At 47.0% G+C, this 27,024-nt stretch overlaps 1 protein-coding gene across 2 annotated transcripts in view; it reads right to left on the bottom strand.

The window, feature by feature from the left end:
• DAAM1 (dishevelled associated activator of morphogenesis 1) overlaps nucleotides 1-27,024 on the bottom strand; it is a 179,405-nt gene that overhangs the window by 4,458 nt on the left and 147,923 nt on the right. Inside the window, exons 16-24 of one of the 2 annotated variants that reach the window (XM_060271207.1) lie at nucleotides 21,745-21,774; nucleotides 18,728-18,831; nucleotides 10,331-10,415; nucleotides 9,244-9,350; nucleotides 6,521-6,609; nucleotides 5,637-5,805; nucleotides 4,251-4,358; nucleotides 1,807-1,867; nucleotides 127-258 (exon numbers count right to left, since the gene is read on the bottom strand). In XM_060271207.1, the coding sequence (XP_060127190.1) occupies nucleotides 127-258; nucleotides 1,807-1,867; nucleotides 4,251-4,358; nucleotides 5,637-5,805; nucleotides 6,521-6,609; nucleotides 9,244-9,350; nucleotides 10,331-10,415; nucleotides 18,728-18,831; nucleotides 21,745-21,774 (885 nt within the window). The remainder of the gene's footprint in view (nucleotides 1-126; nucleotides 259-1,806; nucleotides 1,868-4,250; nucleotides 4,359-5,636; nucleotides 5,806-6,520; nucleotides 6,610-9,243; nucleotides 9,351-10,330; nucleotides 10,416-18,727; nucleotides 18,832-21,744; nucleotides 21,775-27,024) is intronic. The other variant, XM_035104035.2, reaches the window with a different exon arrangement.

Genomic DNA, 27,024 nt, shown 5'->3' with positions numbered 1-27,024 from the left:
TGCCCATGTTGGCAACTGCCTTTGGTGAGGGGCTTATATCCCCTGGAACTGAGGATGAGGGCCCTAATCCCTACAAAGCAGAGAGGCTTGGAGCGCCAGGGGCCTCCGGAGGCTTCACTTTCTTACCAGTTCTTTGGCCTCCGCCAGGAGATCTTCCACATCCGAGAAGCTAAAGCTGGCCAGCGTGATGAACTGGCTGACGACGGAAACAAACTTGTCTTCCGGGTGGGAAGGCTGAGATTTCTGGTACGCCAGTTCCTTTGGAGAGAGGAGAGGGGAGAGAGAGAGAGAGAGAGAGAGAGAGAGAGAGAGAGAGAGAGAGAGAGAGAAATTCATTTTGGTTATTGGGAGTTCAAGGAGAGGAACCATGGCAGTCATCCACCCAGGTGTTAGCTGGGATCCACAAAGACCTGAATGGCAGAAACCCAATGCTCAACACGTGCTCGCCCAGTGTGAGAGAGCAGCTTTCATGCGGCACTATTTCATGCGTTTAAGGTACATGTGTTGACTACTGCAACCACATGGGCGTAGGGATTATGGTGTGGATCACAGGAACGCAGAAAGCTGCCCTATAGTGAGCCAGGCGCATCCTTAGCCCTACCTGGAGACGCTCGGGATGGAACTTTCTGCATGCCAAGCAGATATCCTACCTTGAGTCTATCCAACCCAAGAATTATCCTCCCTCCCAGTCAGGTATCATCATAAAACCTTCCTCCATCCTTGGAGGTTTTAAGCAGAGGTTGGGCGGCCATCTATCATGGGTGCTTCAGCTGAGATTCCTGCATCGCAGGGGGGTGGACTAGAGGACCCTTGGTGTCCCTTCCAACTCTACAATTCTACGATTAAACAGTTTTTAATGCTATATTTTATATTGCTGCGACCTGCTCTTAGACCTTCCTGATGACTGGCGAGTTATAATGAACCAGATTAAATCTGAGGGAATTTGTGTGTGCAACCTACAACCTCATCTCTTATCCACAATCCCCCCCCCCATTCATTTGTATTCTACTTTTCTTTATCAAATCAGTTAACATTTACATTGTTGGTTGTTGTGTTTTTTTTAAAAAAAATCAATATAACATAAAAGATAACAAAAAAGAAAGAATAGCTTTGCAAAGAAAATAAACAGCAGTAGCAAATGAACATACAAACTATAATAATTACACACACACACACACACACAAAAAGCAAACACAACCACGGCAGCATATAACAAAATCAGTCAGGCTGAGTCTAAGAATATTAAGCCCAGGCACCCCCAAACTTCGGCCCTCCAGATGTTTTGGACTACAATTCCCATCTTCCCCGACCACGGGTCCTGTTAGCTAGGGATCATGGGAGTTGTAGGCCAAAACATCTGGAGGGCCGAAGTTTAGGGATGCCTGATTAAGCCCCATCAGCAAAAACTCTTCTAAAAATGCCAAGCATACAGTATCAGGTCTTCTCCAGCACAGCTGGCCGGGGTCTAACGGAAGTTGTGATCCAGAACATATGCAGGGAACCAGGTTGGCAAAAATTGGCAGGAAAGTTACATCTGCATCAGCTGTGCCTATCCCAAAACAAACTATTTTTTTTTTAAAAAATTCTTATAATTAAAGAGACAAAGGCAAGCGACTCAGGTCCTTAAGAGTTCTATAAAACCATAAGGAGCAGTAATGAGCTGCAGGTCAGGAAGGAGGAGAAGGAGAACGGCCTCTGGGAAAGGGAGATAAAAGCAGCTCCATTCGCCTTTGCCTCCTTCCTCTCTTAAGGACGGATGCTTAAAAAAAAAGCAGGGGGACCATTAAGTGGGTGAACAATACTTACTGTCTCCACAGCCCTCAGCCCACTCCTCAAGGTGCCAATTTCCTTCTCGAGCTCCGTCATGCTGCCAGAAATAAAGGAAGAGAGTTACATTTCCAAGCAGATTTCCAGAAACGCAGCTCTGAAGCCGGCCGCATGTCTCCCATTGAAAAAAAAAAGACAAAATAATATATATATATTGCATTTCCTCCTGTTTTGGGGTTATGCTATCGCGTGCAGCAAACCTCGCACCAGCATCTTCTTTAAAAGCTGGTACCAGAATTTGGCTTCCCCTCCTTTCCCCTCCTCATGGCTATTTCCTTTTGTGCCCTGTCTTTTAGACTTCAAGAGACAAGGGACTGCCTTGTTTTTTCATTGATCGTACGTAACCATAACTTTATCAACAAAAAGAACATCTGTTTGCCTGCCTCACCTGTCCGTCCATCTGTCCAATTTCAAATACATTGCAAAAGCAAACTGGGAATAATAACTTGTTGAAAAACAGGATAAGATCTTCAATAGGTACCAAAAAGATGCTAGAGAAGGCATTGGTCTGACATGCAAACAAACAAATAATTTCGGGCGATGTGTGTTAAGAGTCAAAGTGGCCGTAGCAATGCGCATCGTGTAAAATTCAAATTCTCTTATTGACAAGTCTAAGAATTATGACATTCACAGCCTGCAAAAGAGGAGTCTGAGACGAGAGGGGATAGCCATCTTCAAATATCGCAAGGGCTGACACATGGGAGAGGGAGCAAGCTTGTTTCCTCCTACTCTGGAGGGTAGGACTCGAACCCATGGCTTCAAGTCGCAAGGAAGGAGATTCTGACTCAGCATAAGGAAGAACCTTCTGGCTGCAAGAACTATGGGGCAGGTGTCCAGGCCCCGCACAACAGAGTGAACAGAATGTCCCCTAAACACCACAGGGATGGCTCGGCACGCTTCGAATCAAGTGGAGTAACACACCTTGCAGCCAAGGAGTGTGGTGGGATCCCCGTTGCACCACTAAACCCAGGGTGGAAATTCTGAAACTGCAGCACTGGCGCTGAACATCTCCTGCATTGCAGGAAAGAGGCCTGCATGCCCTGGACCCAGACTGACCTTTCTGCCTCCGCTCACCTTTTGCACAAACAATCAAGCTCACAAACTGGCACCTGGCTTTCGACTCCCGCAAACTACAGGTGCATTTATTTTAGAGTTGATCATTGTGTCCTCTTGCTCCACTTGTTGCAGGGCCTCCCAATAAAGACCTGCTTGCTTCTCCTTAATTCACTTCAAACTCCTTTACGAAGCTGCCTGCACATACCAATTAATGGTGAAATCCCGCTGTCAGAGGGTCGTCATGGCTACTCCGCTTGAGTCCAGTTTGTCTTTAAAGACTTTTATTGTGCAAGATATTTACAGTGCAGAGACAACTTAAAACATGACCTCTCACCCCGAATCAGAATCCGGCAATGGCGTACGTCTGTTCTTACGCCAGCAAAGTAGTTGGAGCATCCCAAAACGCCTCCCCCTTGACCTGCGTTGCGGTGCTCTCCTTAACTCTTGTGCCGGAAGGAGCGATGCCCTCTCAGCCTCCTCCCTGAGCGGTCGGTGACAGGGCTCTCCAACATCCCTGAGCTCCTGTCTGCATCTCTCCACACACCCCCGAGCTTTCCCATTGTTCCTCACGCTGATTTCTCTTTCCCTCCGAGTCTTTCCCCTCCCCTCTGGCTGCTTCAGACCCACTGCTGCTCCCTGTGCTTGGCGAGGTGGACGTTAGGATGGTGGGGGCTGGCTCCCTGTAGGGAGTCACCCTTACACCCTCAAAGTGTGTTGATTAAAATCAGCAAGGAAGAAAGCGGAGAGAGAGAGAGCAAGAGTGGTACCTCTACTTACGAATTTAATGCGTTCCAAACGCACATTTGTAAGTAGAAAAAAAAGTCGAATCCCATAGGAATGCATTGGGAGAAAAAATTCGTAAGTAGAAAAAATCCTATCTAAACCGCATCCAAGATGGCGGACAGAGCTCCATTCGTAAGTAGAAACATTCGTAAGTAGAGTTATTCGTAAGTAGAGGTACCACTGTATCTGATTTAAAAACCAAATACCCCATCTTTGCAACCCCGGATTTCTTGAACATGAGTGCACGCTGATTGGCTCACAATTAAGCCACCCTGGCTTGCAGCTAAATAAAGCTGGTGGTTTTTTTGGAGGGTGTGTGTGTGTGTGTGTTTCTGGCAGCTGCTGCTGGGTGTTAACTTCTATTTGGGCAGGCGCAGTGGGGCTCCCCCCTCAGCAGGCCCTCCTTCTAGGTGGAGGGACACCTTGGCCTAATCCAAACCCTCTTCAGCATGGGGAGAACCCTCCCAGCAATGTCCTCATTGCACTTTGCTTAGGGCTCAGCTCTGGATAGAAACGTGCTAAAAATCATGAACACTGTTGGCTTCCCGCAATCCCAGGCGTCGACCCAATCGTACGACACTCACTTTACTTTGGCAGCCTGGGGGACATCCCTCAGTTCTTCGTGCAGGTTGAGAACTTTGGGGTACTTCTTTTCTACGATGGTGATGAGATAATGCAGCAGGGTAATGTTCCTACAACACAAGAAGGGCAGTGATTGATATATAGGGATGCAACAAAGGTTTGTGGCTACTGTATTCAGCTGCAAAAATTGCCTATTTGTGAAGGATAGAATTGTTTCGGAGGAAGCAACAGGATTCTGAAAAGTTACTGTGAAAAGGGCAAGCACAGTACAGAAGCGGAGGTGCACAGGGCAAGCACAGTACAGAAGCGGAGGTGCAAGAGGAAGGTCTTCTGGGAAACAGACCTTTAATAAGGTGCAATAGCAAGACAGGCAGTCATAAGAAATGGCGGTGCCACTGCTGGGTGCTGCGCAGTCACAGTTTTATCCATGATACGGCCTTCTTGGTGGTGGCTCCCCATTTGTGGAATGCCCTCCATGGCATAGCTGCCAAGTTTTCCCTTTTCTCGTGAGGAAGCCTATTCAGCATAAGGGAAAATCCCTTAAAATAAGGGATAACTTGGCAGCTATGCTCCATGGTGTGTTGTATTTTTATTAATTTTCAGGAGGAATCCAAAGCATTCCTATTTACCCAAGCATTTGCTGGCTGAAGGATAACAACAACATATTTTTTTTATTTATACCCCGCCCATCTGACTGGGTTGCCCCAGTCACTCTGTGCAGCTTAACAGCCCAGTAGATTTCTTCCATCTCAAAAAAACTTAATAAAACATTAAACATTTAAAAACTTCCTTATGCTGGGCTGCCTTCGGGTGTCTTCTAATTTTCCCTGGCAACCTTGAAATTATTCACTGTCAGGATATTTGATTGTTTTACAAGAAACTGAACTCTTTTAGGATATGAACTAAACAGCCAGGCTCCAGACATCAGACACATCTCCTTGAATGAGGGTGCCTGACATAATAATGGTGGGGTGAGAATTCATTTGCAAAGCAACCGTTCCGTTATGAGAACCCCTTAGCGGATAAAGGTCCTGAACACATGCCAGCAAGGTAGAAGCAGGCAAAGTTTAGGTGATATGAAGGGTTTCAACGTAAACCTGGGCTGAATCTCAAAAAGTGTTTCTGCAGCTGTTCCGGTGCTCATCTCGTTCTACAGGCCGAGGGAGCTGGCATTTGTCCGCAGACAGTTTTTCCAGGCCATGCGGCAAGCATGACTAAGCCGCTTCTAGCGAACCAGAGCAGCGCACGGAAATGCCGTTTAGCTTCCCACCAGAGCGGTACCTATTTATCTACTTGCACTTTGACGTGCTTTCGAACTGCTCCCACAAAAAGAGATTCCTCCTCCATCCCCTTCTCACGCTCTCGAGGCAGAAGCGGCTTTGGCTTACTTGTCAATGCTGGATTTGGTGTCCGCAATCTTGTTGAGGCTGGCGATTTTGAACCCGTACGCATTTCCCCGTTGGCCTTTGTTCATGTAGTTCCCAAAGGCCAAAACCACCTCCAGGAGCTGCTTCAGGCTTTTGCTCTGGAACGTCTCTGTTGAAGCGGTGCGAATGGCTGCAAAGGGGGAAAGATTTTGTTAGTAATATTATTATCATCGTCATTATCATTGATTTATGAATCCCACACAGTCGCCCCCAAGGAGATGTACAGCAGAAAACAGTTAAAAACACAATCAGCAGATATGCAGTTTGCTTTATATTACGCTTTCGTTGCGCTTTTTATAATTGATGATCTGTAATGTCTTTTTAATGTTGCACACCACCCTGTGATCTTTTGATAAATGGCAGTATATGAATTGAATTGAATGAATGAATGAATGAATGAATATTAAAAACAAAAACAAAATGGGCTCCCATGGCACAGACCCTTTCATCTAGCTGGGAAAACCTGCTGGAATGAAGATGCTTCAATATTTTTTTTCTGTGCAGCTAACAGGCACCTGGCATATTTTGTGCGTGAAGAATTTTCTTTGAGCAAGTGGTATGTACAGTGTCGAAATAAGACTTCCTGCCCCAGCATTAGAAAACAACTTAATCCTTCATATACTGTAGAAGTCTTTCGTATGTTCATGGAAGGAAGGAGAGTTCAGGGTGCAGGGTAACAGTAATTGTACTGGAATGTGATCTTTATCCCTACATCTCTATCATTTTGTTGAAAATAAATGTTTTTAAAAGTAATTTTTTTTTGCTTTGTTTAGGAAGATCCGAGCCAAAACACCCAAGGATTTAAAAAGCATCTCTCCCCCCCCCCCTTATAACACAAGACTTACCTTCCACTTTAGGCTTAACTTCAGCAACTCGCTCAGCAAACTTCTTTTTAAAATACAAGGACTGCAGCCTTTGCTGGTAATGGTTTATCCTGCAAGAGACAGAAAGAACAAACCTTGAGTTGGCAACTAGTAAAATCATAGAATCATAGAGTTGGAAGAGACCGCAAGGGCCATCCAGTCCAACCCCCTGCCAAGCAGGAAACACCATCAAAGCATTCTTGACATATGCCTGTCAAGCCTCTGCTTAAAGACCTCCAAAGAAGGAGACTCCACCACACTCCTTGGTAGCAAATTCCACTGCCGAACAGCTCTTACTGTCAGGAAGTTCTTCCTAATGTTTAGGTGGAATCTTCTTTCTTGTAGTTTGAATACATTGCCCCGTGTCCGCTTCTCTGGAGCAGCAGAAAACAATCTTTCTCCCTCCTCCATATGACATCCTTTCATATATTTGAACATGGCTATCATATCACCCCTTAACCTTCTCTTCTCCACGCTAAACATACCCAGCTCCCTAAGCCGTTCCTCATAAGGCATCGTTTCCAGGCCTTTGACCATTTTGGTTGCCCTCTTCTGGACACATTCCAGTTTATAGATCTGGCGGGAAAGGGCTGTGTCTCGGGCTGATATATATATAGCTATAGCTAGTAGCTCAAAACAGGTTTTGAAACCTGAGGACTTGCAAGGGGTACAGAGTTTGTCCTCAAAGGACACAAAACCAAGGGTCAACACTGTTTCCTCAGACAGGAACAGAGCTAAGGCTCTAGTCCAGGCACCCCCAAACTTCGGCCCTCCAGATGTTTTGGGACTACAATCCCCATCATCCCTGACCACTGGTCCTCTTAGCTAGGGATCATGGGAGTTGTAGGCCAAAACATCTGGAGGGCCACAGTTTGGGGGTGCCTGCTCTAGTCCCATGGAAGGAAGGTAACCAGAAGTGCAAGGTGGTCAGGCACGAGACCAGTCCAGTTACAGGTAGTTCCAAAGGTGGAAGGGGTACCTCAGGGGTATACTATGCATATGACAACTGTATGTTTACTTGACTTACTGCTGCTTTGGCCTATGCAGCTTTGGTTACCTGAAATGGAGGAGGATGTTAGTATTTCACGCCTCCGATGCTGCAGATGAGATTGGTGTAAATCACATGCCTGTCTGGGAAGAGTATGGGAACGGAAGACACTCTTATCTCTTCCGCTGTATGTACGGTACTATGTACTCTACTTTGGCTTTTACTTCTCCCTGTTCTTCTCTCGGAGCTGGAGAGAGAAGACGCTATGACTCCTTTGTCTGTACATAGTGTGTAAATATATACGTAGATTAGCTCCACGATGTCTCACGCTTCTTGCTGTGTTATGCTAGAAGATTAGTGTGCATATATATTTGATATATGTTGCTCAAGTGCCCTGGAAAAGAAGGGAAATGCCTTTTCCAGAGCTGTGCATACCGGAGGATGCTTGGCGTTCGGGGGCTGCAGAAGGGGCACCCCAGGGTGTTTTTCCAACATGATAGTGCCTGCTGAAGTCTGGATTGCCAAAGCCAACCATTTGCAGAAGACACCTCCATGCCCTTGACCAGGGGCCCCCAGACTAAGGCCCGCAGGCTGGATACGGCCCGAAGGCATCTTTTATCCGGCCCGCAATGACCCCCGCCGCCCGCTCTTAGCGCCACGGCACGGCACGGCTGCCCACTTCCAGGTCGGATGTACGCTGGAAATAGCTTGCGCGCATGCGCTAGCGTCATTTCTGGTGCACTTCTGGGTCGGAGGACGCTTGTGCGCATGCGCATGCGCACAAGCTATTCCTGGCACTCCTCCCACCCGGACGTGTGTCGGAAATAGCATGCATGCACGCTCCCCAGCTCAGCAGGCACTGGCCCGAAGCCGGGTAAGTTTGGGGACACCTGCCCTTGACTAAGCACAACTTTCAATGGTGTTTACTGCAAGGATCTCTGAGCTTTCCTAGGAGCTAAAACCACCACCCAGACTCCATTGTTCCACTGGCTACAGCCAGGGTGGTAGCTCCATGTCTGGAGAATGACCCCCCCCCCCAACCCTCAACCCAACCTTATATTGCCTTGGACACTTTTAGATAAAGACCTGCCATTTTTGCCAGACTTTTAAGAGTCCAGTGGGTTAAGTCATATGTATTGGCGTTGCTAGTTACGTAACGCAGAGATCACCAACCTGTTCAGCCCAGAAGCTCTTTGCACAGAGGCCGGGCACCACGCTGCTGGGGCCACCACAACCATGCTGCAGAATGGAGCCCCAGAGGCAGGGGCTCCAAATTTTAGCTGCTGAAATTTGAGAGCCCAGATTCCGTCACTGCTTCACACCACCTCTCTCTTCCATTGAGTGTGTGTGCCCCGTCTTGGAATCCAAAGGAATATGGGAATGCTTAAGGGGAGGGGGTGTTCAGTGTAGGAGCGGCGTAGCCAGTGCAAATGGGAACTGAGCAGGAAGAACAAAACAGTGCCTCGTGTATTGTGGATTTCTGAAGGGATATTTGCTGGGACCTTTCACGGGTGCCATATGAGGTCCCAGTGGCCGCAATGACACCCACACAGGCATCATCTTGGCGACTCCTGATGGCAATTCACAATAATTGTTGCTATTTTTTCCCAGTTATTGCCTATTATGTTTTTGCAAACCACCCTGAGAAGGGGCCGCAGTCTGACACGGCCTGCGCTTTTGGCCCAGAGGGCAACTGTGTTTTCCTGCCGAAAATCACCTGCTCATTTCGAAGAGGAACCTGTCCGCCTTCGCCATTCGGTCCAACTCGTGCTTGTGCTCCTCCAGCAGGTCGATGTCAGCTTTTTCCGGAACGAATTTTAGAAGCTGAGAAAGGGAAGGTTTTGGGGTGGTGGTGGTAGGGAGAGAGATAACACTTTAAAACACACTCGCTCCTCTCCTGTGTGGTCAGCATCTTCCTTGAGTGGGACGGCCAAAGGGCAGCTGTGAAACTGGCCCAAGGTCCTCTAACACGGCCTTCGCCAATCTGGTGTCCTGCAGACGTTTTGGACTACAACTCCTATCATCCCGTGGGTACCTTGTAGGAGACTCACCCTCATCTGGATCCAGTCAACCAATTATGGAATGGCTGCTTGCAAAGAGGGCCATTCCTACTTAACCTGAAGGGGAGGCCCCCACCCAGGGCCAGATTTAGGTTTGATGAGGCCCTAAGATACTGAAGGTAATGGGGCCCTTTAGATGTCCAGCTGTCCTTTGTCAACAACAAATTGTCGCTGGTTAAATATATGCTATATAGTAATTTATGTGCACCCTATATATAGAAAGAAGCAAACCAGTGATATTTTAGGGAGCAGGCTAGCAGGCGGGGCCCATGACTTACATCATAGGAGCCTACACAACACAAAACACTGTTGCTGTATGTAGGTTTTATTTTATTTGTTTTTTATCTTATATTTTGGAAATGTACATCCAGTTATTTTTCCTTTAATTTTTTGCCCCCCCCCCCAAGAGAGCGGGGCCCTAAGCTATAGCCTGTTTAGCTTATATGTAAATCCGGCATTGCCTCCAACCTGCAGTTTAGAAGTGAGCAACTGGATTCTCCAAACTTCCCTAAAACGGAATTGGAGGAATTTGTAGAATTTAGATTTTTTTAAAAAAATCTATAAAGATAGAGAATGTGGTTGGGGTTGTGTGAGAAGGGTGGAATAACGGCTGTGCAGCAATTGACGGAGGAGGAAAGGCACATAAGACCCACAGAAGTGGGGCCCAGGTTTCCAAGTGTTTTGTTAAACATATTCTCATTTTTAAAAACTGCAGCTCTTTTAAGTGATTCCAAGTGGCCTCACCTGTTCTAGCATATCTTTTGGCAGGTCCTCCTGTTCATCCATTGATAAGATGGCACGTTTGATTTCGTCGTTGGACAATTTTAGCCTGGAAAAGCAACAACGGGACACCCTGTTAGGCACACGTGGCAGGCAGACCGGACAAGTATCCAAAATCTCAGTTGCAGCTTTGGTCCCAGACAAGCCCAGTCTCGTACGTGGAATTGTATATGGAAGGCAAGAAGGGTGTTCGCCCAAACTGTCCATGCCACCTATGGTTTTATTCATGTAGTTCATACAACTCATATACAGATTGATTGCAAAAACCCAACCTTCAAAAGCGATTTACGAAAAGAATAAAACTACCACTTTAAAACACTGAGACATTAATTAAAATATCAGAACGTTTGGCAAGCTAAAAAAACAGATCAAAACACATGTAAACAGCCTACATTTCTGGTTATGTAGGAGAGGAATCCTGGGCCAATCCTCACTGCGGTTGTTCAGCCCAGACACTGAGGTCCAGCTCCGTCAAATGTTTTCAATGATAATGATGATAATAATAATAATAATAATAATAATAATAATAATAATGGTATTATTTGTACCCTGCCCATCTGACTGGGTTGTCAAGGAGATGAGTAACTATAGAACCTTAAGAAGATGAATGAAGGCAGCCCTGTATAGGGAAGTTTTTAAAAAATGTTTAAAGCTTTATTATGTTTTTATATATGTTTGAAGCAGCCCAGCGTAGATGGCAACCCAGTCAGAAGGGTGGCATACAAATAATAACATTATTATAATTGTGATTATTGTTATTACTGTAACTCTTGTTAACAGACCTCCGGGTATAAGGTGGTATATAAACTTAATGAAGAAGAAGAAGAAGAAGAAGAAGAAGAAGAAGAAGAAGAAGAAGAAGAAGAAGAAGAAGAAGAAGAAGAGGTTTGTATACTGCCCTCCCACAGACACCTTTAAAAGGCTATAGAATGTTAATAATCTTTTCTTTTTTTTAAAAAAAACACCTTTATTATATGTAACTGCATCTCAATGTTTTTATACTGCATATGCTCTATGCATGGTTCCCATATTGTTTGTATGGTTGTGTTATTTTGTACATATGTTTAGGGTAAATTGGGGGGAGGGGAATCTCTTTAAGGATGCACTTTTTCCAGTTTTAGAAGGGATGCGGGTGGCGCTGTGGTCTAAACGACTGAGCCTAGGGCTTGCCGATCGGAAGGTCAGGGGGTGAGTTCTCGTTGCTTGGTCCCAGCTCCTGCCAACCTAGCAGTTCGAAAGCACGTCAAAGTGCAAATAGATAAATAGGTACTGCCCGGTGGGAAGATAACGGCGTTTCCGTGCGCTGCTCTGGTTTCACCAGAAGTGGCTTAGTCATGCTGGCCACATGACCTGGAAAAACTGTCTGCGGACAAACGCCGGGTCCCTTGGCTTGTAAAGTGAGATGAGCTCCGCAACCCCAAAGTTATTCGCGACAGGACTTAACTGTCAGGGGTTCCCTTACTTTTACCTCCCCCCCCCCCGGTTTTATTTTTTGTCCCATTGAACCCTCCTTACGATCACAGCCTGAAAAGGCAGTCAAGAGGGAAAGGGGGAAGGGAAAAAAAAGGAGACAACGGAAGGAATATTTGCATGCTAAATGATGACAAGAATAAGAGGTTTGCTTGAATACAGGAAGCTGTAGGGCAAGGTTTTCCGAAACTTGGCCCTCTAGCTGTTTTTGGACTATAATTCCCATCATCCCTGACAACTGGTTCTGCTAGCTAGGGAAGATGGGAGTTGTAGTCCGAAAACAGCTAGAGGGCCAAGTTTCAGAAACACTGCTTTAGGGGAAGGGGCATAGCATTAGGGGAAGGGGCAGGATAGGAATTTGAATCGATTTGGTAACCATGATGGAACCGCACATTTCTCAAGAGGTTTTGTACATCTTTCCTGGGCGTGGGCCCTGGTGGTGCCTGTCCGCTGTGTGGACTAGCAAAAAGGATCAACTCCTTGTCAGCAAGACCTTGGTGGGGCTTTTGCGGTACAGGATAGGCTCAAAACCAGCTCTGTGGAGTCCAGGAAAACAGAAAACCTCCGCATGAAAGTGCCCTTAAAAGCTCTTTGAATGCCAGCGGGGGAAGGAGACGTCTCCTGGTGCCAAACAGAATAGCCTCAGCTCCGACAATTATCATGGGAAAGAGGCCAGCCAAAAAAAGCTATAAGCTGATAACTGAGGGTAGGGAGGAGGGGAAGCCCCCCCAGCCCAAACACACAATAATTATCTTTTGTTGGCAACAGCTGCCGGGCGCAGACGGGCAGCGGGTGGAACTGGGTCACGGTGTCGGCCGCTGCAAGGATTTAAGCCCCGAACTTTGTCAATGGGATGCGTCAGCTTAGCGGGCTGCTGCTGCTGCGGGCAGTTTCTGCCCAGACAAAATGACAAGCCTTGCGGAGGAGAAAGTGGCAGAGGGGTGGGGGAGAGGGCAGAGAGCCAAACACACAGGGAAGGGGGTGGAGGGAGAGGGGGGACCCTCCTTCCGCAGCCCAACAAGTCGGTCTGGAGGGGAGTTTGGCAGCTTGGGAAAAGGGGGTGAGAAACAAACACTCAGGGGCTTCCCAGAGGGGCATCTGTGAAGAGAGGGGACTGTCTTCCCCCTTTGGCCTCATCCAGGCTTCTTTTAGCTGCTTGAAGAGGAGCAACACCAAGGCAGAAACATGCTAGCAAACCCAAGAAATCAGAGTTGCATGGGCAGCTTAATTTTTTTTTGGGGGGGGGGCCTGGAGAAGAGAAGGTTAAGGTGTGATATGATAGCCATGTTCAAATATATGAAAGGATGTCATATGGAGGAGGGAGAAAGATTGTTTTCTGCTGCTCCAGAGAAGTGGACACAGAGCAATGGATTCAAACTTCAAGAAAGAAGATTCCACCTAAACATTAGGAAGAACTTCCTGACAATAAGAGCTGTTCGACAGTGGAATTTGCTACCAAGGAGTGTGGTAGAGTCTCCTTCTTTGGAGGTCTTTAAGTGGAGGCTTGACAGCCATCTGTCAGGAATGCTTTGATGGTGTTTCCTGCTTGGCAGGGAGTTGGACTGGATGGCCCTTGTGGTCTCTTCCAACTCTAGGATTCTATGGTTTGGGCATCTCCATTTTTTATGGGTTGTGGGGTACTGCCATTGGGGGCAGCCATGCCCTGGGCACCAGGGAGGTGGAACAGAAATTTACTTTACTGAGGAAGAGCTGTGGCTCAGTGGTAGAGAACTTGCCTGGCATGCATAAGGTAATGGATTTAATCCCTTGCATCTCCTGGGAATGCCCGCTGCTTGAAACCCTGGAGATCTGCTGCCAGCCAGTGTAGGTAATACTAAGCTTGATGGCCCAATGGTCTGGCTCTGGCTAAGGGTGCTTCCTGTGTTTCCATCTCGATCAGCCCTGGATGGCACCTACTGCACGAATGGGGATTTTGGGGGAAGGGAGAGCAGCTGCCTTGCATGCAGAAGGTCCTGGGTTCAAATCCCTGGCATCTCCCGTTAGGACTGGGAATGTACCATAGAATCATAGAGTTGGAAGAGACCACAAGGGCCATCCAGTCCAACCCCCTGCCAAGCAGGAAACACCATCAGAGCATTCTTGACATATGCCTGTCAAGCCTCTGCTTAAAGACCTCCAAAGAAGGAGACTCCACCACACTCCTTGGCAGCAAATTCCACTGCCGAACAGCTCTTACTGTCAGGAAGTTCTTCCTAATGTTTAGGTGGAATCTTCTTTCTTGAAGTTTGACTCCATTGCTCCATGTCTGTTTCTCTGGAGCAGCAGAAAACAATCTTTCTCCCTCCTCCATGTTTGAAACCCTGGAGAATCGCTGCCGGTCAGTGTAAAAAGGTAAACGGTAAAGGACCCCTGGACAGTTATGTCCAGTCAAAGGCGACTATGGGGTGCGGTGCTCGCTTTCAGGCTGAGGGAGCTGGCGTTTGTCCAGCTTTCCAGGTCATGTGGCCAGCAGGACTAAACCGCTTCTAGTGCAACAGAACACTGTGACGGAAACCAGAGCACACGAAAACGGCATTTACCTTCCTGCCGCAGTGGTACCTATTTATCTGCTTGCACTTTGACGTGCTTTCGAACTGCTAGGTTGGCAGGAGCTGGGACAGAGGAACCGAAGTTGCAGGGGTTCGAACCGCTGACCTTCTGATCGGCAAGCCCAAGAGGCTCAGTGGTTTAGACCACAGCATCACCCGTGTCCGCTCAGTGTACACAATACTGTACTAGATGGAACACTGGATTCTGGCTTTGTATCTATTCCTGTGTTCCAGGAATAGAAAGCCCACCCCAGACCCTCACAGGCCAGGAGGAGGCATCAAGAGCCTCTGTCTCAGTCTTGTCTGCGTACTTTTTCTTTTTTTAGGGGGTGGAAAATAAAGAAACAATCAAGCACAGTCACCCTGCACAGCCACCCCTTAACTCTTTACCTCCTCTCCCTGGAAATGCTTCCGATATTCTCCTACATGCCTGGATAGCTCAGTTGGTTACAGCATGGAACTGGTAGTGCCAGGGTTGCAGGTTTGATCCCTGTGTGGGACAGCTGCATATTCCTTATTTTTATTATTATTTTAATTTGTATACCCCCCTATACCCATAGATCTCAGGGTTTTTTCCTGCATTGCAGGGGGCTGGACTAGATCAAATCAAATCAAACTTTATTTGCATGGCCGACAGGCCATAGCATGAAAAGGACAAACACTAACAAAAATACATTACATATATGGTTACCAATAAAACCTAATAAAAAAATTCCTTCAGTAGCACCTTAAAGACCAACTAAGTTTTTATTTTGGTATGAGCTTTCGTGTGCATGCACACTTCTTCAGATACACTGGAAACAGAAGTGTCAGACCCTTATATATATATACAGAGGGTGGTGGGGTGGGTGGGAATGAGTGATGGGCTGATGGGAGTGGTAAACCTGTGGATGGCTGTTAACGGCTGCTGATGAAGTTCCAGGCCAGTTAAGTGTTGGGCCCAGCCAAATTGAAAGATTGTGAATACGGCCTCAGGGGGATGGTCAGGACAAGGAGAAAGATAATAATAACCAAATAAGCAGGGCTGGACTAGATCAGTGTTTCCCATACAAGGGTCTCTAGCTGTTTTTGTGTACTACAACTCCCATCATTCCTAGCTAGCAGGACCAGTGGTCAAGCATAGGAACTGTACAGATGGAAGTACCCAGCATAGCTGTCAAGTTTTCCCTTTTCTCGCGAGGAAGCCTATTTAGCATAAGGGAATTTCCCTTTAAAAAAAGGCAGAACTTGACAGCTATGGTACCCAGGTGTTAGGAAAACGTATTTAGGCATGCCACAACTGCAGCTGGGATCTTGTTAGCGCAGAAATGGCAGGTTAGTGAGGTCCCTAATAAGGAGGATTGGCAATTAAAAATGATAGAATATGCAGAGCTAGCGGGTTTAACTAGTAAAATAAGAGAGCAAGGAGATCAAGTACGGTGGTACCTCCGGTTGTGCACAGGATCCGTTCCGGAGCTCCGGTCGGGTCCCGAAGAATACGCAACCGGAGGTGCCGCTTCTGTGCATGCGCACGGTAGAGTGCTTTTGCGCCTGCGCGCGTGGTGAAACCCGGAAAAACACTTCCGGGTTTGCCACGTTGACATCCTGAAGGATACGCAACCAGAGATGTGCGTATCCAGAGGTACCACTGTATATAAAGACGAATGGAAAAACTTCTGTGCAGTATTTGGCAAATAACTGTAATCACGTGAAAACGTTAGCAGGATTAAGGTAAATTCAGCAACAGCGTAATATAAAATAAAGGAAGAATAAAGGGAAAAGAGAACTAAATGCATATATAAGAATATGCAGGAATGGTGGGAAAATCAGAGGAACCAGGGAAGGAGAAGAAGGAAGGTCGCAAATGACTGTTTTATTATAAAGTAAGATAGGAATGAGGGGAAATGTTGATTTTAATGTGACTGTGGTTTTGGAAATTGTAATAATGAAAAGAATATAAATAAAATTCAGAAAAAGAGGATGGGTGGGAAGGAAATCCAAGTTTGGGAAGAAGAAGAAGAAGAGTTTGGATTTGATATCCCGCTTTATCACTACCCTAAAAAAGGTAAAGGGACCCCTGACCATTAGGTCCAGTCGTGACCGATTCTGGGGTTGCGGTGCTCATCTCACATTATTGGCCAAGGGAGCCGGCGTATAGCTTCCAGGTCATGTGGCCAGCATGACAAAGCCACTTCTGGCAAACCAGAGCAGCACATGGAAACGCCGTTTACCTTCCTGCTGTAGCGGTTCCTATTAATCTACTTGCATTTTGACGTGCTTTCGAACTGCTAGGTTGGCAGGAGCTGGGACCAAGCAACGGGAGCTCACCCCGTCACAGGGATTCAAACCGCCGACCTTCTGATCAGCAAGCCCTAGGCTCAGTGGTTTAACCACAGCGCCACCACTACCCTAAGGAGTCTCAAAGCGTCTAACATTCTCCTTTCCCTTCCTCCCCCACAACAAACACCCTGTGAGGTGAGTGGGGCTGAGAAACTTCAGAGAAGTGTGACTAGCCCAAGGTCACCCAGCAGCTGCATGTGGAGGAGCAGAGACGCGAACCCGGTTCCCCAGATTACGAGTCTACCGCTCTTAACCACTACACCCACTGGCTCTCGCCAGGAAACATTGGACTAAATGATTCTCAGGTCCCTTCCAAGTCGACAGTTTGATGATTCTGCATGGCAGCTTTGGAGCAGTGGGAGGGAATGATTTAGCATGCAAGAGAGAAAAAGATGGAAAGGGGGAGTCTGCTTGGCACAGATTGAAGGTGAAATGGTGACAGATTCTCCATTTCATAGCTCAGTGGCAGAGCCTCTGCCTTGCGAGCGGAAGGACTGTGGTTCAATCCTCAGCATCGCCAGGTACGACTGGGAGAGGCCTCTACCTGAAAACCTGAAGTGCTGCTGTCAGCCATTGCAGGCAGTACTGAGCTAGAGGGACCATAAAGGTAGCTTCCTCTGCTTCTATATCGGTTCCCCCACTGGCCTCCTAATGAAACCCAACAGGGCAGGGAGGCTTACAGAAGCACACCTGTCCTGGATGCAAGGAACAGGTATATCTAGCCAGGTCCAGCGCAATTTTGAGCCCCCGGGCGCAGAAGCCATTAGGTGGCCATGCGGCGCTTGCAGGAAGGGGGCAATGGGAGAAAACCAGAACGGCAAAAATACTCTCCTGCACAAGGCGAAATCTAACATGACCTCACCGTGCAATCATTCTCCCCAGAGCCAGGCGCAGAGAGATAAAATATCTCGCAAGACAGAACCTCTCTCTTTGCTGCATGCCAGACAATATCTGGTTTGCTTTATGAATGTCTAGGATAAATAAGGAGCCTGCTTGCATGCAGAGGTCCTTCGTCAGCTCCAGGGTGCGAGGAGAAATGCAGCAAATAATGGCATTGGAACCCTAAAGCTGTGAAATGTGGCTCACAGCCTGTTCCTAGGCAAAAGAACTGCAGGATTGTTTTGTTGACCGCAAGAGCATCCAGAGGTCAATCAAGGTCATCCTCAAGGACAACAACCCTCCCAGGCAGGCCAGGCTTAGAGGAAGCCACTGGGGTAGGACCACCCAGTTAGCTTCAAAACGGAGGGGAATGGACCCAGCACCCTGTCTACTATAAGGTTACCAGATTTTTTTCAATGAACCCGGGGACATTTTTCAACTTCCTATTAAATAGATGGATTTTGTCAGGGGACTAATTTGTAAATCTGGGGACTGTCCCCAGGAAACGGGAACGTCTGGTAACCTTAGTCTACTATGCCATTCACTCAGAGATTAAATTTGTATATTTTATGTGAGAATTACCTCTTATCCTATGTAGTGAAGAATTTTAGCACACCAGTTAGCAAAAACCCAGTTTGGGCGGTGGTTTTATTGCATATGTAGCAATTGTTGTTGGATGATGCCATGCCCTTTGGCTGGTATAATAAAGTTTGGGACGATGACTATGCCACTCGTGAGAGCCAGTGTGGTGTAGTGGTTAAGAGCAGTGGACTCGTAATGTGGGGAACCAGGTTCGCTTCCCCGCTCCTCCACATGCAGCTGCTGGGTGACCTTGGGCTAGTCACACTTCTCTGAAGTCTCTCGGCCTCACTCACCTCACAGAGTGTTTGTTGTGGGGGAGGAAGGGAAAGGAGAATGTTAGCCGCTTTGAGACTCCTTACAGTAGTGATAAAGCGGGATATCAAATCCAAACTCTTCTTCTTCTTCTTCTAAAACAAATTACTGTTGCGGTTAGTGAGCAACTGCTGTATTGTTTTACGCAATTACGGTTCCAGCTATAGAAAACCATTCAGCTGAGATATTTGCCAGATTCGCTCCACCTTAAGGCGGGGGGTTTACAAAGGGAAAAGAATGGAAGAGGTACCTGGAGAGGAGAATATTGCAGTTCTGAGCCCTCCGCCCGTCTATAACTGAAAGCTCCTTGACTTTATGCCGCGAACTGAGGGTGTCGTCCAGAGAATCTTCTTTCTGCAGGAAGCATGAAAAGAATCCATTAATAAGCACATGCGCACATCGACATTTCAGAACTTCCGGCGCATGCCAGCATCCCGTACGTCAATCAAGAACCTTTACCGCGGCAGACGAGAAAAACCCGGAGCCTGCAACTGAAATACAATCAGCTGTTTCATAAACCAGAATGTTCTTTTGGGGAAAGGGAGAGGGGGAAAAAAGCTATTGGTTACAAGTGTATAAATATTTATCCAGATGGAAAGATTTAAGAACCCGCAAGTGTGCGGACAGTGGGGATCATGTAAAGGCTTTCCTCGCGCACACAAATTACGATATTCTATTTGGAACTGTTTGCCTAGCAGCTGGCAAGACTGCAGAGCTCTGTTCAGGAGTTTCAAAGCCCCGTTTCGTTTTTTGAAGGGGTGGCACTGTGGTCTAAACCACTGAGCCTCTTGGGCTTGCCGATCAGGTCGGCGGTTTGAATCCCCGCAACGGGGTGAGATCCCATTGCTCTGTCCTAGCTTCTGCCAACCTAGCAGTTCTAAAGCATACCAGTGCGAGTAGATAAATAGGTACCGCTACGGTGGGAAGGTAAACAGCGTTTCGGTGTACTGTGGCTTCCGTCACGGTGTTCCTTTGCGCCAAAAGCAGTTTAGTCCTGCTGGCCACATGATACAGAAAGCTGGCTGTGGACAAACGCTGGCTCCTTTGGCCTGAAAGCAAGATGAGCGCCGCAACCCCATAATCGCTTTTGACTGGACTTAACCGTCCAGGGGTCCTTTACCTTTTACCTTACAGCCCCAGATCAGTGCCAGAGGTTCAAATCCTTGGCATCGCTAGACAAACTGGGATTGGAAAGATTCCTGCCAGCCAGAGTAGACAGCACTGGTCTAGGAAGAGCAATATTCCCCCCCCCTCCAAAACGGCAGGTGAAGTATTGGTGGCTGTGCCATTACTGGGGGCTGCCTACTTGGCGCTGACCCCCCGCACTTGACAGAGCCTTTTCAGGGATGGCTCCCCATTTGTGGAATGCCTTCCCTGGTGTGGTCTCCCTGTCTCCCTCCTTATTGGCTTTTGGAAGGAATCTAAAAACTGAATTTGATGGCTGAAAAGCACAATTTATGGTGATCCTGAAATCACCGACTGAGAGAAATACTGTATCTATTTATCTTGTTTTTGATGTGTTTGCTGCTCCGGACTCCTCTGGGAGGAAGGGTGGGATATAAACTGAATCATTGCCATCAATAACACTCCTCCTTCTCCTCCAATATTGTCTACTCCGACTGGCAGCAGGGGTTTGGACTAGATGACCCTCAGGGGTCCCTTCCAACTGTACAATTCTCGGTCACTGGGGGTGGTCTTTCCCAGCCATATCTGGAGGTCCCAGGGATTGAACCTGGGATTTCTTGCTGCCAAGAATGTGCTCTGTTTTAGCGTTGGGCCCAGCAATGGTGCCCTACCATAGAAGACTTTGGGGACAGATCTAGAGGACTTAGGGTGGGGAAAGAAGCCTCCGTTTCAAAAGATAACCAACCCAACATTTGACTGCAGGCAGAAACGTTTAGGATTTTTCACCCACAATCCCAAAAGCTGAGCAATGCAAGTGCAAGGTTGGTTCGGGAAGTACACAAGGGTCTCCCTGAGACATTAGTGGTCCGTTGAAATGACAACAGCTGTCTTGAACCTTGGATGTCATACCTCGAAATGCGCAAATATGGAAAAATGCCCTGGGATTGCTGAAACAAGATGAAGGGAAGTCCAGTAACCTTGCACATAAATACAAACAAGTAACATAAAACAAAGAGAGGTTCGTTCTACCAACACATATGCACACACTTTCCAGCGCTTGGGTGACCTGCGACCTCTCTGCAACAAGACACAGCATAGGCCGAGTGCGAAACAAGCACATAAGGATTAGAGAAGCAAGGAATAAGTCACTGTTGTTAAGCATAGTCATTTAATTTAATGAACTTGGGAATGCTTAAATGCATTATTGTGCTTAATTCTGGAACGCTCCCCAGTAACCCTCGTGCAATTGGTTAAATCTGGTCGCATGGGAGGTATCTTATTACAGTCTCGATTTTGTTTGTTTTTGTGTGTGTAAGTGACTTGACTGCAATGGCTGCATCTCCATGAACACTGAAGAAGAGACAGTGTTAGATAACTGTGGCTGAATCTACACAGATATAAAAAAAACGCTGTGAAAATCCTTTTTAAAAAAGTTGTAAAATATATATGGAATTTGCCATTAGCTCATCGGCGCCATCTAGTGCCACATTTCTCTAATGCACTTAAAGCACACTTAAAACGTTATATTGGCAGCTGTATAGCTGAGTCCTAGAAAGAAGTATGGAAGTTGATATTCTCCCAAAGAAGCAGTAAGCAGAAGTCTGCTGGAAGGAGAAAGTGGAAACCTCTCAGAAGGATCTACATGGCCCAGCTGGGTCATGAGTGCAAGTACTGGAAAAAGAGAGAAAGAAACAGCTTGTTTGAAAGTTTAAGGAAGAAGCTGTAAACTTCAACTAAGAAAAACTAAGCCTGTGCTTGGATAAGCATGTGAATGTAAATACTTTGCATATATCCTTCGTTAGCTGTATGTTCTGCAAGGAAAAGATCTTGAATGTATTAACAAGTGTTTGGACATCTGAGAGGAGGAAGTTATTTTAATGAATTTAAAACACACCCAAGGCTACATTAACAGCCCCCTTGCAAGCAGATGCAAACAGGGTGTAGGGTTTTTGTTTTGTTTTTACTTCAAAGCACCAGAGCTCCCCAACCCCACCTAAGCTTCTCTCCCTTTGAAATAAAACCAATAAAATTTGGGAGTCCAGCGTTTTATTGCTCAAGGGAATTCATCGGAACTCCCTCGTTCAACGGAAGGTGGGTGTTTTGGGGGTGGGGGGTGGGGTGGGGGCCCAGAAGCACACTTACCTGTCTGGAGTTATTGTTCACAAAGAAGTCCTACAGCCAGAGCAGAAGCATGGGATAGGCGGGGAAAAAGCGAGCAGTTCAGTGGTCACAGCAAAAAAATAAACAAACAAAAGGAACAACCACAAAAGAGAAGAGTCAACAGTACAGTTGGGAAAGGGTATATTTATATAATTCAGCGGTGCTCTTTTTCACCCCCTTCTTCTCAACCCCACCCCCCTCCGTTGCAAAACGAAACAAGAAGCCAACAAACCCCCACAGCTCTCTGGATAGACCAGCTGCGGCCCCGATAATGCAGACCAGGAGACATGGCAAAGTAAACAGAGATTAGCAGAAAGGGGGCACCAAAGCAGACAGGCATGCAGAGTTGGGAGCAAGCAAACAGGCAAGGCAAGGCTGCTTGTTAGGAAGACACTGTTTCATTTCACCGGTCATGCATATTTGCGCCAACGCAGGGCGGAGAATGGAACCCGCACATGAAAGTGAAGAAGCAATTATTCGATCCCCCCCCCCGGGGGGGGCTTGTCAACGCCAAGGGAGATGGCCCGAGGTTGCTGCCGATTCATTATTTCATGGCGTTCGAGCTGGATTCTGGGTTGGTTCTTATGCTACGAGGGCAGGGAAGTTGCTGCTGCTTGCAGTGATATCAGAACGGCGAGCATCACGTAGAAGCGCCATGGAAGGAGCATGCAGCCATCATGACCCAGTGGCCTAATCTGCTCAATCCCCTGCAGAAGCTGTCTTAAAAGTTGGCGGCTGCCACCGCTTCAAAAGGCAGCCGACTCCGTCGCGTAGCCACGTGCTGGAACCACCACGCGAGACCCCTAGGCAACCCACCACAGTCCCCTCTGCCGCCCCGAGGGGACTCCGTGGTACATCCCACTTCAGGCAGAGCCTGCCAAGGCTGCAAGCCGCATCCAATTTTGCCGTGGCCTGAATGAGAGGGGCTCCCAGAATCCCCTGCTCCTGTGTCCCTGAGGATTCTGAGAGGAGGAGCACATGCTCCTTTGGTGCGGAGCGCAGGGGGACCAGAGTCGACACACATCACAGATCACCTGGCCCCCTTTCCGCTTGGCTACCAATGCCCCCTGCCCTGTGGCCAGGCGGGAGGCTTGCCATCTTTAGGAAGCTCTCTGCATTCTTCTCCTCACGGTGACCTGGCACTCGTTGACTAGAGCCGGGTCACGAGATTGGTACGTGAAAGGAGGTCACAGAGGTTTTCAGAATGCAGGCAATGGTTAAGGCACAAAAACACTGTCCCCTCACTGCGTTTTCAGAGTATTTGAAAGGAAAGGAAACAGGCCCGCTAGAGAAGATTAATCCTTGGCGGCCCTAATCTTTGTACATTTGGCTTTCAATCTGGCAGATAAACCAAGGTCTTGCTGACCTTGGCAGCTCCGGAGGGATGAGTATGGAGACCAGATGAGCAGTTTCTCTGGTCCACTAGATACGAAAGCTGCTCACAGCTCACAAACATGATATGCCCACTGCACTGGCCCCATCTGGGGTGCACCTGAGTTGCGGGCAGCGCAAGACATTTTCCTATCCAAGGCAGACAACTCAAATGGCTCTGTCCACTTTCACTGGGCATGATCCCACTGGGAAGTTCTCTTGCGCAAGTCCCACTGAAACAAACAGGAGCTGCATAAAGGCCCCTCTGTCCAAGCCAAATTCTGCAGCGTCCTAGAAGAGCTGACTCCCAGGATTGAGCTGCCATCTTAGGTTTTCTCTGTATATGGGTCTTGGCAGCTCTCCACCCCCCCCCCAAACACTGAACTTTGCTGAGATATGCCAACATTTCCAAGGTTAGGTAAATATCCTTTACAGAACTGCGACGGAGCAGAATGTTAGTTATTGTTAAGGCCATTATGCAAGATTATAGGAGGGTAAACGAGTTTGGGTTACAAAGAGTTTTTCAAACCACCAAAGTAAGTTTGGATTTTGTCCCGATACCCAGGGGATTACTTTAACAACTTGTGCGGCTGAGTAATCACTGCAGGAAAACAAAACCATGGACGGTATTCTATTGCAGTTTACACAGCATCCCCATATTTAGAGGGGCCTGTTTTCAGTATCAGAGAACCACCATGCAGAGGTTATTTGTGTGATGATTAAGACAATAAAAGAGATTTTGGGAGGATCAGGCCACTGGGTCCTTCAGGTCCAGCATCCTAATATTGCAGGGGCCACCATGATGCCTCAAACGGGAGTCTGCAAAGCATCCCACCGTCTCCCGCGCTCTGAGTCTCAGCTTGCAAACCCTTGGAACTAGGGACCCGTTTCTTAGCAAACTATACTATCGTAAGCGGAAAGTGGCCTTTAATTGCGCCATTAGCTTGAAATGCCACAGAAGATGGATGCCAGCCCTCGTCCCATTTCTCATTAGCGGATGGTTCGGGGGCAAAACACTTTGCATCCACCCGACTGCGCCGGGATCCTGGAGGGAGAAGAAAAAGGAAGGTGCTCTTCGGGAATAGCGGGTCAAAGCACAGCTCATAAATTCAGTTCCACGGAGCCGGAAGCTTTATTGCTTTTGCAGTGTCAGAAGAGAGGATCTTCAAATATATGCATTGTGCAGGGAGGCAGCCTAATGAAAGTGAGATGCGCTTGGCATCATTCAGCCCGTAAAAACAACAACAAAAAACCACCAAGGAGAAACGTATATGTTACCGATTCCCTCTGCCCCCCTTCCAGGCTACATTGGGTTGCTAACAATTGCACTGAAACAGAATTGTTGCTCTTTTAATATTGCACCTTCACCAACAACTGCTACGGTACTTGCTGTGCTTGCTTTTTATTACCACATTTTTCTGGGGGAGGAAGAGATCGTGGCAAGGCAGTTCAGCAGGGGGGAAAAAAAACTTGTGCCCACCCCGGGGTGGTATTGGGCTTCAGCTCCCATCAACCCCAGTCTGCTTGGCCAGTGATCACAGAATCATAGAGTTGGAAGGGATCCCAAGGGTCATCTAGTCCAACCCCCTGCAATGGGAGATAAGAGGACAAAAGAACCTGGAAGGCCACAGGTTCGTTTCATATAAACACAGCAGGGTCTTTTCTGGGGTGGCCCCTCCTGTCAGGGAATCCACCTGCTTTAGTGCTGCTTAGGAAATTAAAAGCAGCACAAATGACTCATGTTTTCTTCTCTGCTTCAAGGGTGAGGTTCCAAAGAGGGGCACGAACAGATGCCCTCTCAGTACAAGGGCAGAATGCAAACAATGACTCAGAAAGGTGAGCATGTCTGAAAGTGGCCCTTATCCCAAGGCTTCCAGATTTGCCGTGCAGCTCATATTTAACCGGCTGGCAGCCACTGTTGTTTCTTATGCTTTCCAATTTTCCCCATTTGTTTCACTTGCATTGCTTAATTGTGATAGGAGCACTATGAACCCAAAGTTAAGCAAGAGCAGAGGAGCAACTCCCTGCATTGGGATTCACTGCACCTGGAAGTGGTTCAGTTTGGATGGATCGCGACCACACGCAGTATACGTGGTGTTGGTGAATTGTGAGAGAAACGGACGCATTTCAGCTACGGCGTCATTGAAAGCAGGCATGTTTTATTGGTCTGATGCTGTTCTGCTGTGTTATAATAATATTATTATTATTATTATTATTATTATTATTATTATTATTATTATTATTATTTGCTATATTATTGCCTTCCCTTAGAATGGGTGCTGTTAAGCTTACATAAATGAAGAACATTATAAGTTCTGATAAGAACAGTCAAGGCAACGGAATCACACAGTTGAGGCTTATTGTTGTTGTTTTTATTTTGATTAGGTATTTTGTGGATTTATATTTTGATTTTATTCTGTGAACTGCCCTGAGACCTGCAGGTATAGGGCAGTATATAAATTCAACGAGTAAACAGGAATAAAAATAAATTATTATTATTATTATTATTATTATTATTAATCCCTAACGATGCACGGCCAGGAATGTTAATGCCTTTCGAGTTCAAAAGCTATATGGAAGAGGCTGTTCTTTCCTTCACTCTTGCTATGAGGACAGATTTTTGTGGACAAAAAGTGGCTCAGGGCCAAAACCTCCCCAGCCCCTCTCCAGCCCTGTAAATAAGCAAGCATGGATGTATTTGTTATTACAAGTGCAACAGTCCTTTTCTGATGCTCATGGCAATCTTCCCTATGCAAATATTTACAAATTCAGGGGTGAAAGGACTTGATTCGCCCGGGTTCTGGCTCAGGCGGAAAGGCAATATGAGACCCACCCCAAACTAATTTGCAGGGGGCAGGCCACCTACCAGAAGTGCGTAAGCAAAGGGCCCCATTCATTTATTTAAAAGATCTATATCCTTCCTCCCGGAAATGATATTTACGAAGACTACTGCCTGATCACCTCATCTGTCTCCTGAGAAATCTCTATGTGGGACAAGAAGCTACAGTTAGAACTGGATATGGAACAACTGATTGGTTCAAAATTGGGAAAGGAGTACTACAAGCTTGTATATTGTCTCCCTGCTTATTTAACTTATATGCAGAATTCATCATGCGAAAGGCTGGACTAGATGAATCCCAAGCCAGAATTAACATTGCTGGAAGAAATATCAACAACCTCAGATATGCTGATGACACAACCTTGATGGCAGAAAGTGAGGAGGAATTAAAGAACCTTTTAATGAGGGTGAAAGAGTAGAGTGCAAAATATGGTCTGAAGCTCAACATCAAAAAAACCAAGATCATGGCCACTGGTCCCATCACCTCCTGGCAAATAGAAGGGGAAGAAATGGAGGCAGTGAGAGATTTTACTTTCTTGGGCTCCTTGATCACTGCAGATGGTGAAAGCAGTCACGAAATTAAAAGACGCCTGCTTCTTGGGAGAAAAGCAATGACAAACCTAGACAGCATCTTAAAAAGCAGAGACATCACCTTGCCGACAAAGGTCCGTATAGTTAAAGCTATGGTTTTCCCAGTAGTGATGTATGGAAGTGAGAGCTGGACCATAAAGAAGGCTGATCGCCGAAGAATTGATGCTTTTGAATTATGGTGCTGGAGGAGACTCTTGAGAGTCCCATGGACTGCAAGAAGATCAAACCTATCTATTCTGAAGGAAATCAGCCCTGAGTGCTCCCTGGAAGGACAGATCGTGAAGCTGAGGCTCCAATACTTTGGCTCCCTGGAAAAGACCCTGATGTTGGGAAAGATGGAGGGCACAAGGAGAAGGGGACAACAGAGGACGAGATGGTTGGACAGTGTTCTCGAAGCTACTAACATGAGTCTGACCAAACTGTGGGAGGCAGTGGAAGACAGGAGTGCCTGGCGTGCTCTG

Source organism: Zootoca vivipara, chromosome 1, assembly GCF_963506605.1.
Source record: "Zootoca vivipara chromosome 1, rZooViv1.1, whole genome shotgun sequence".
In the NCBI taxonomy this organism is placed as follows: domain Eukaryota; kingdom Metazoa; phylum Chordata; class Lepidosauria; order Squamata; family Lacertidae; genus Zootoca; species Zootoca vivipara.
Note: the sequence above shows the minus strand (reverse complement) of the source record. Positions and strands in the feature narration are given on the sequence as shown.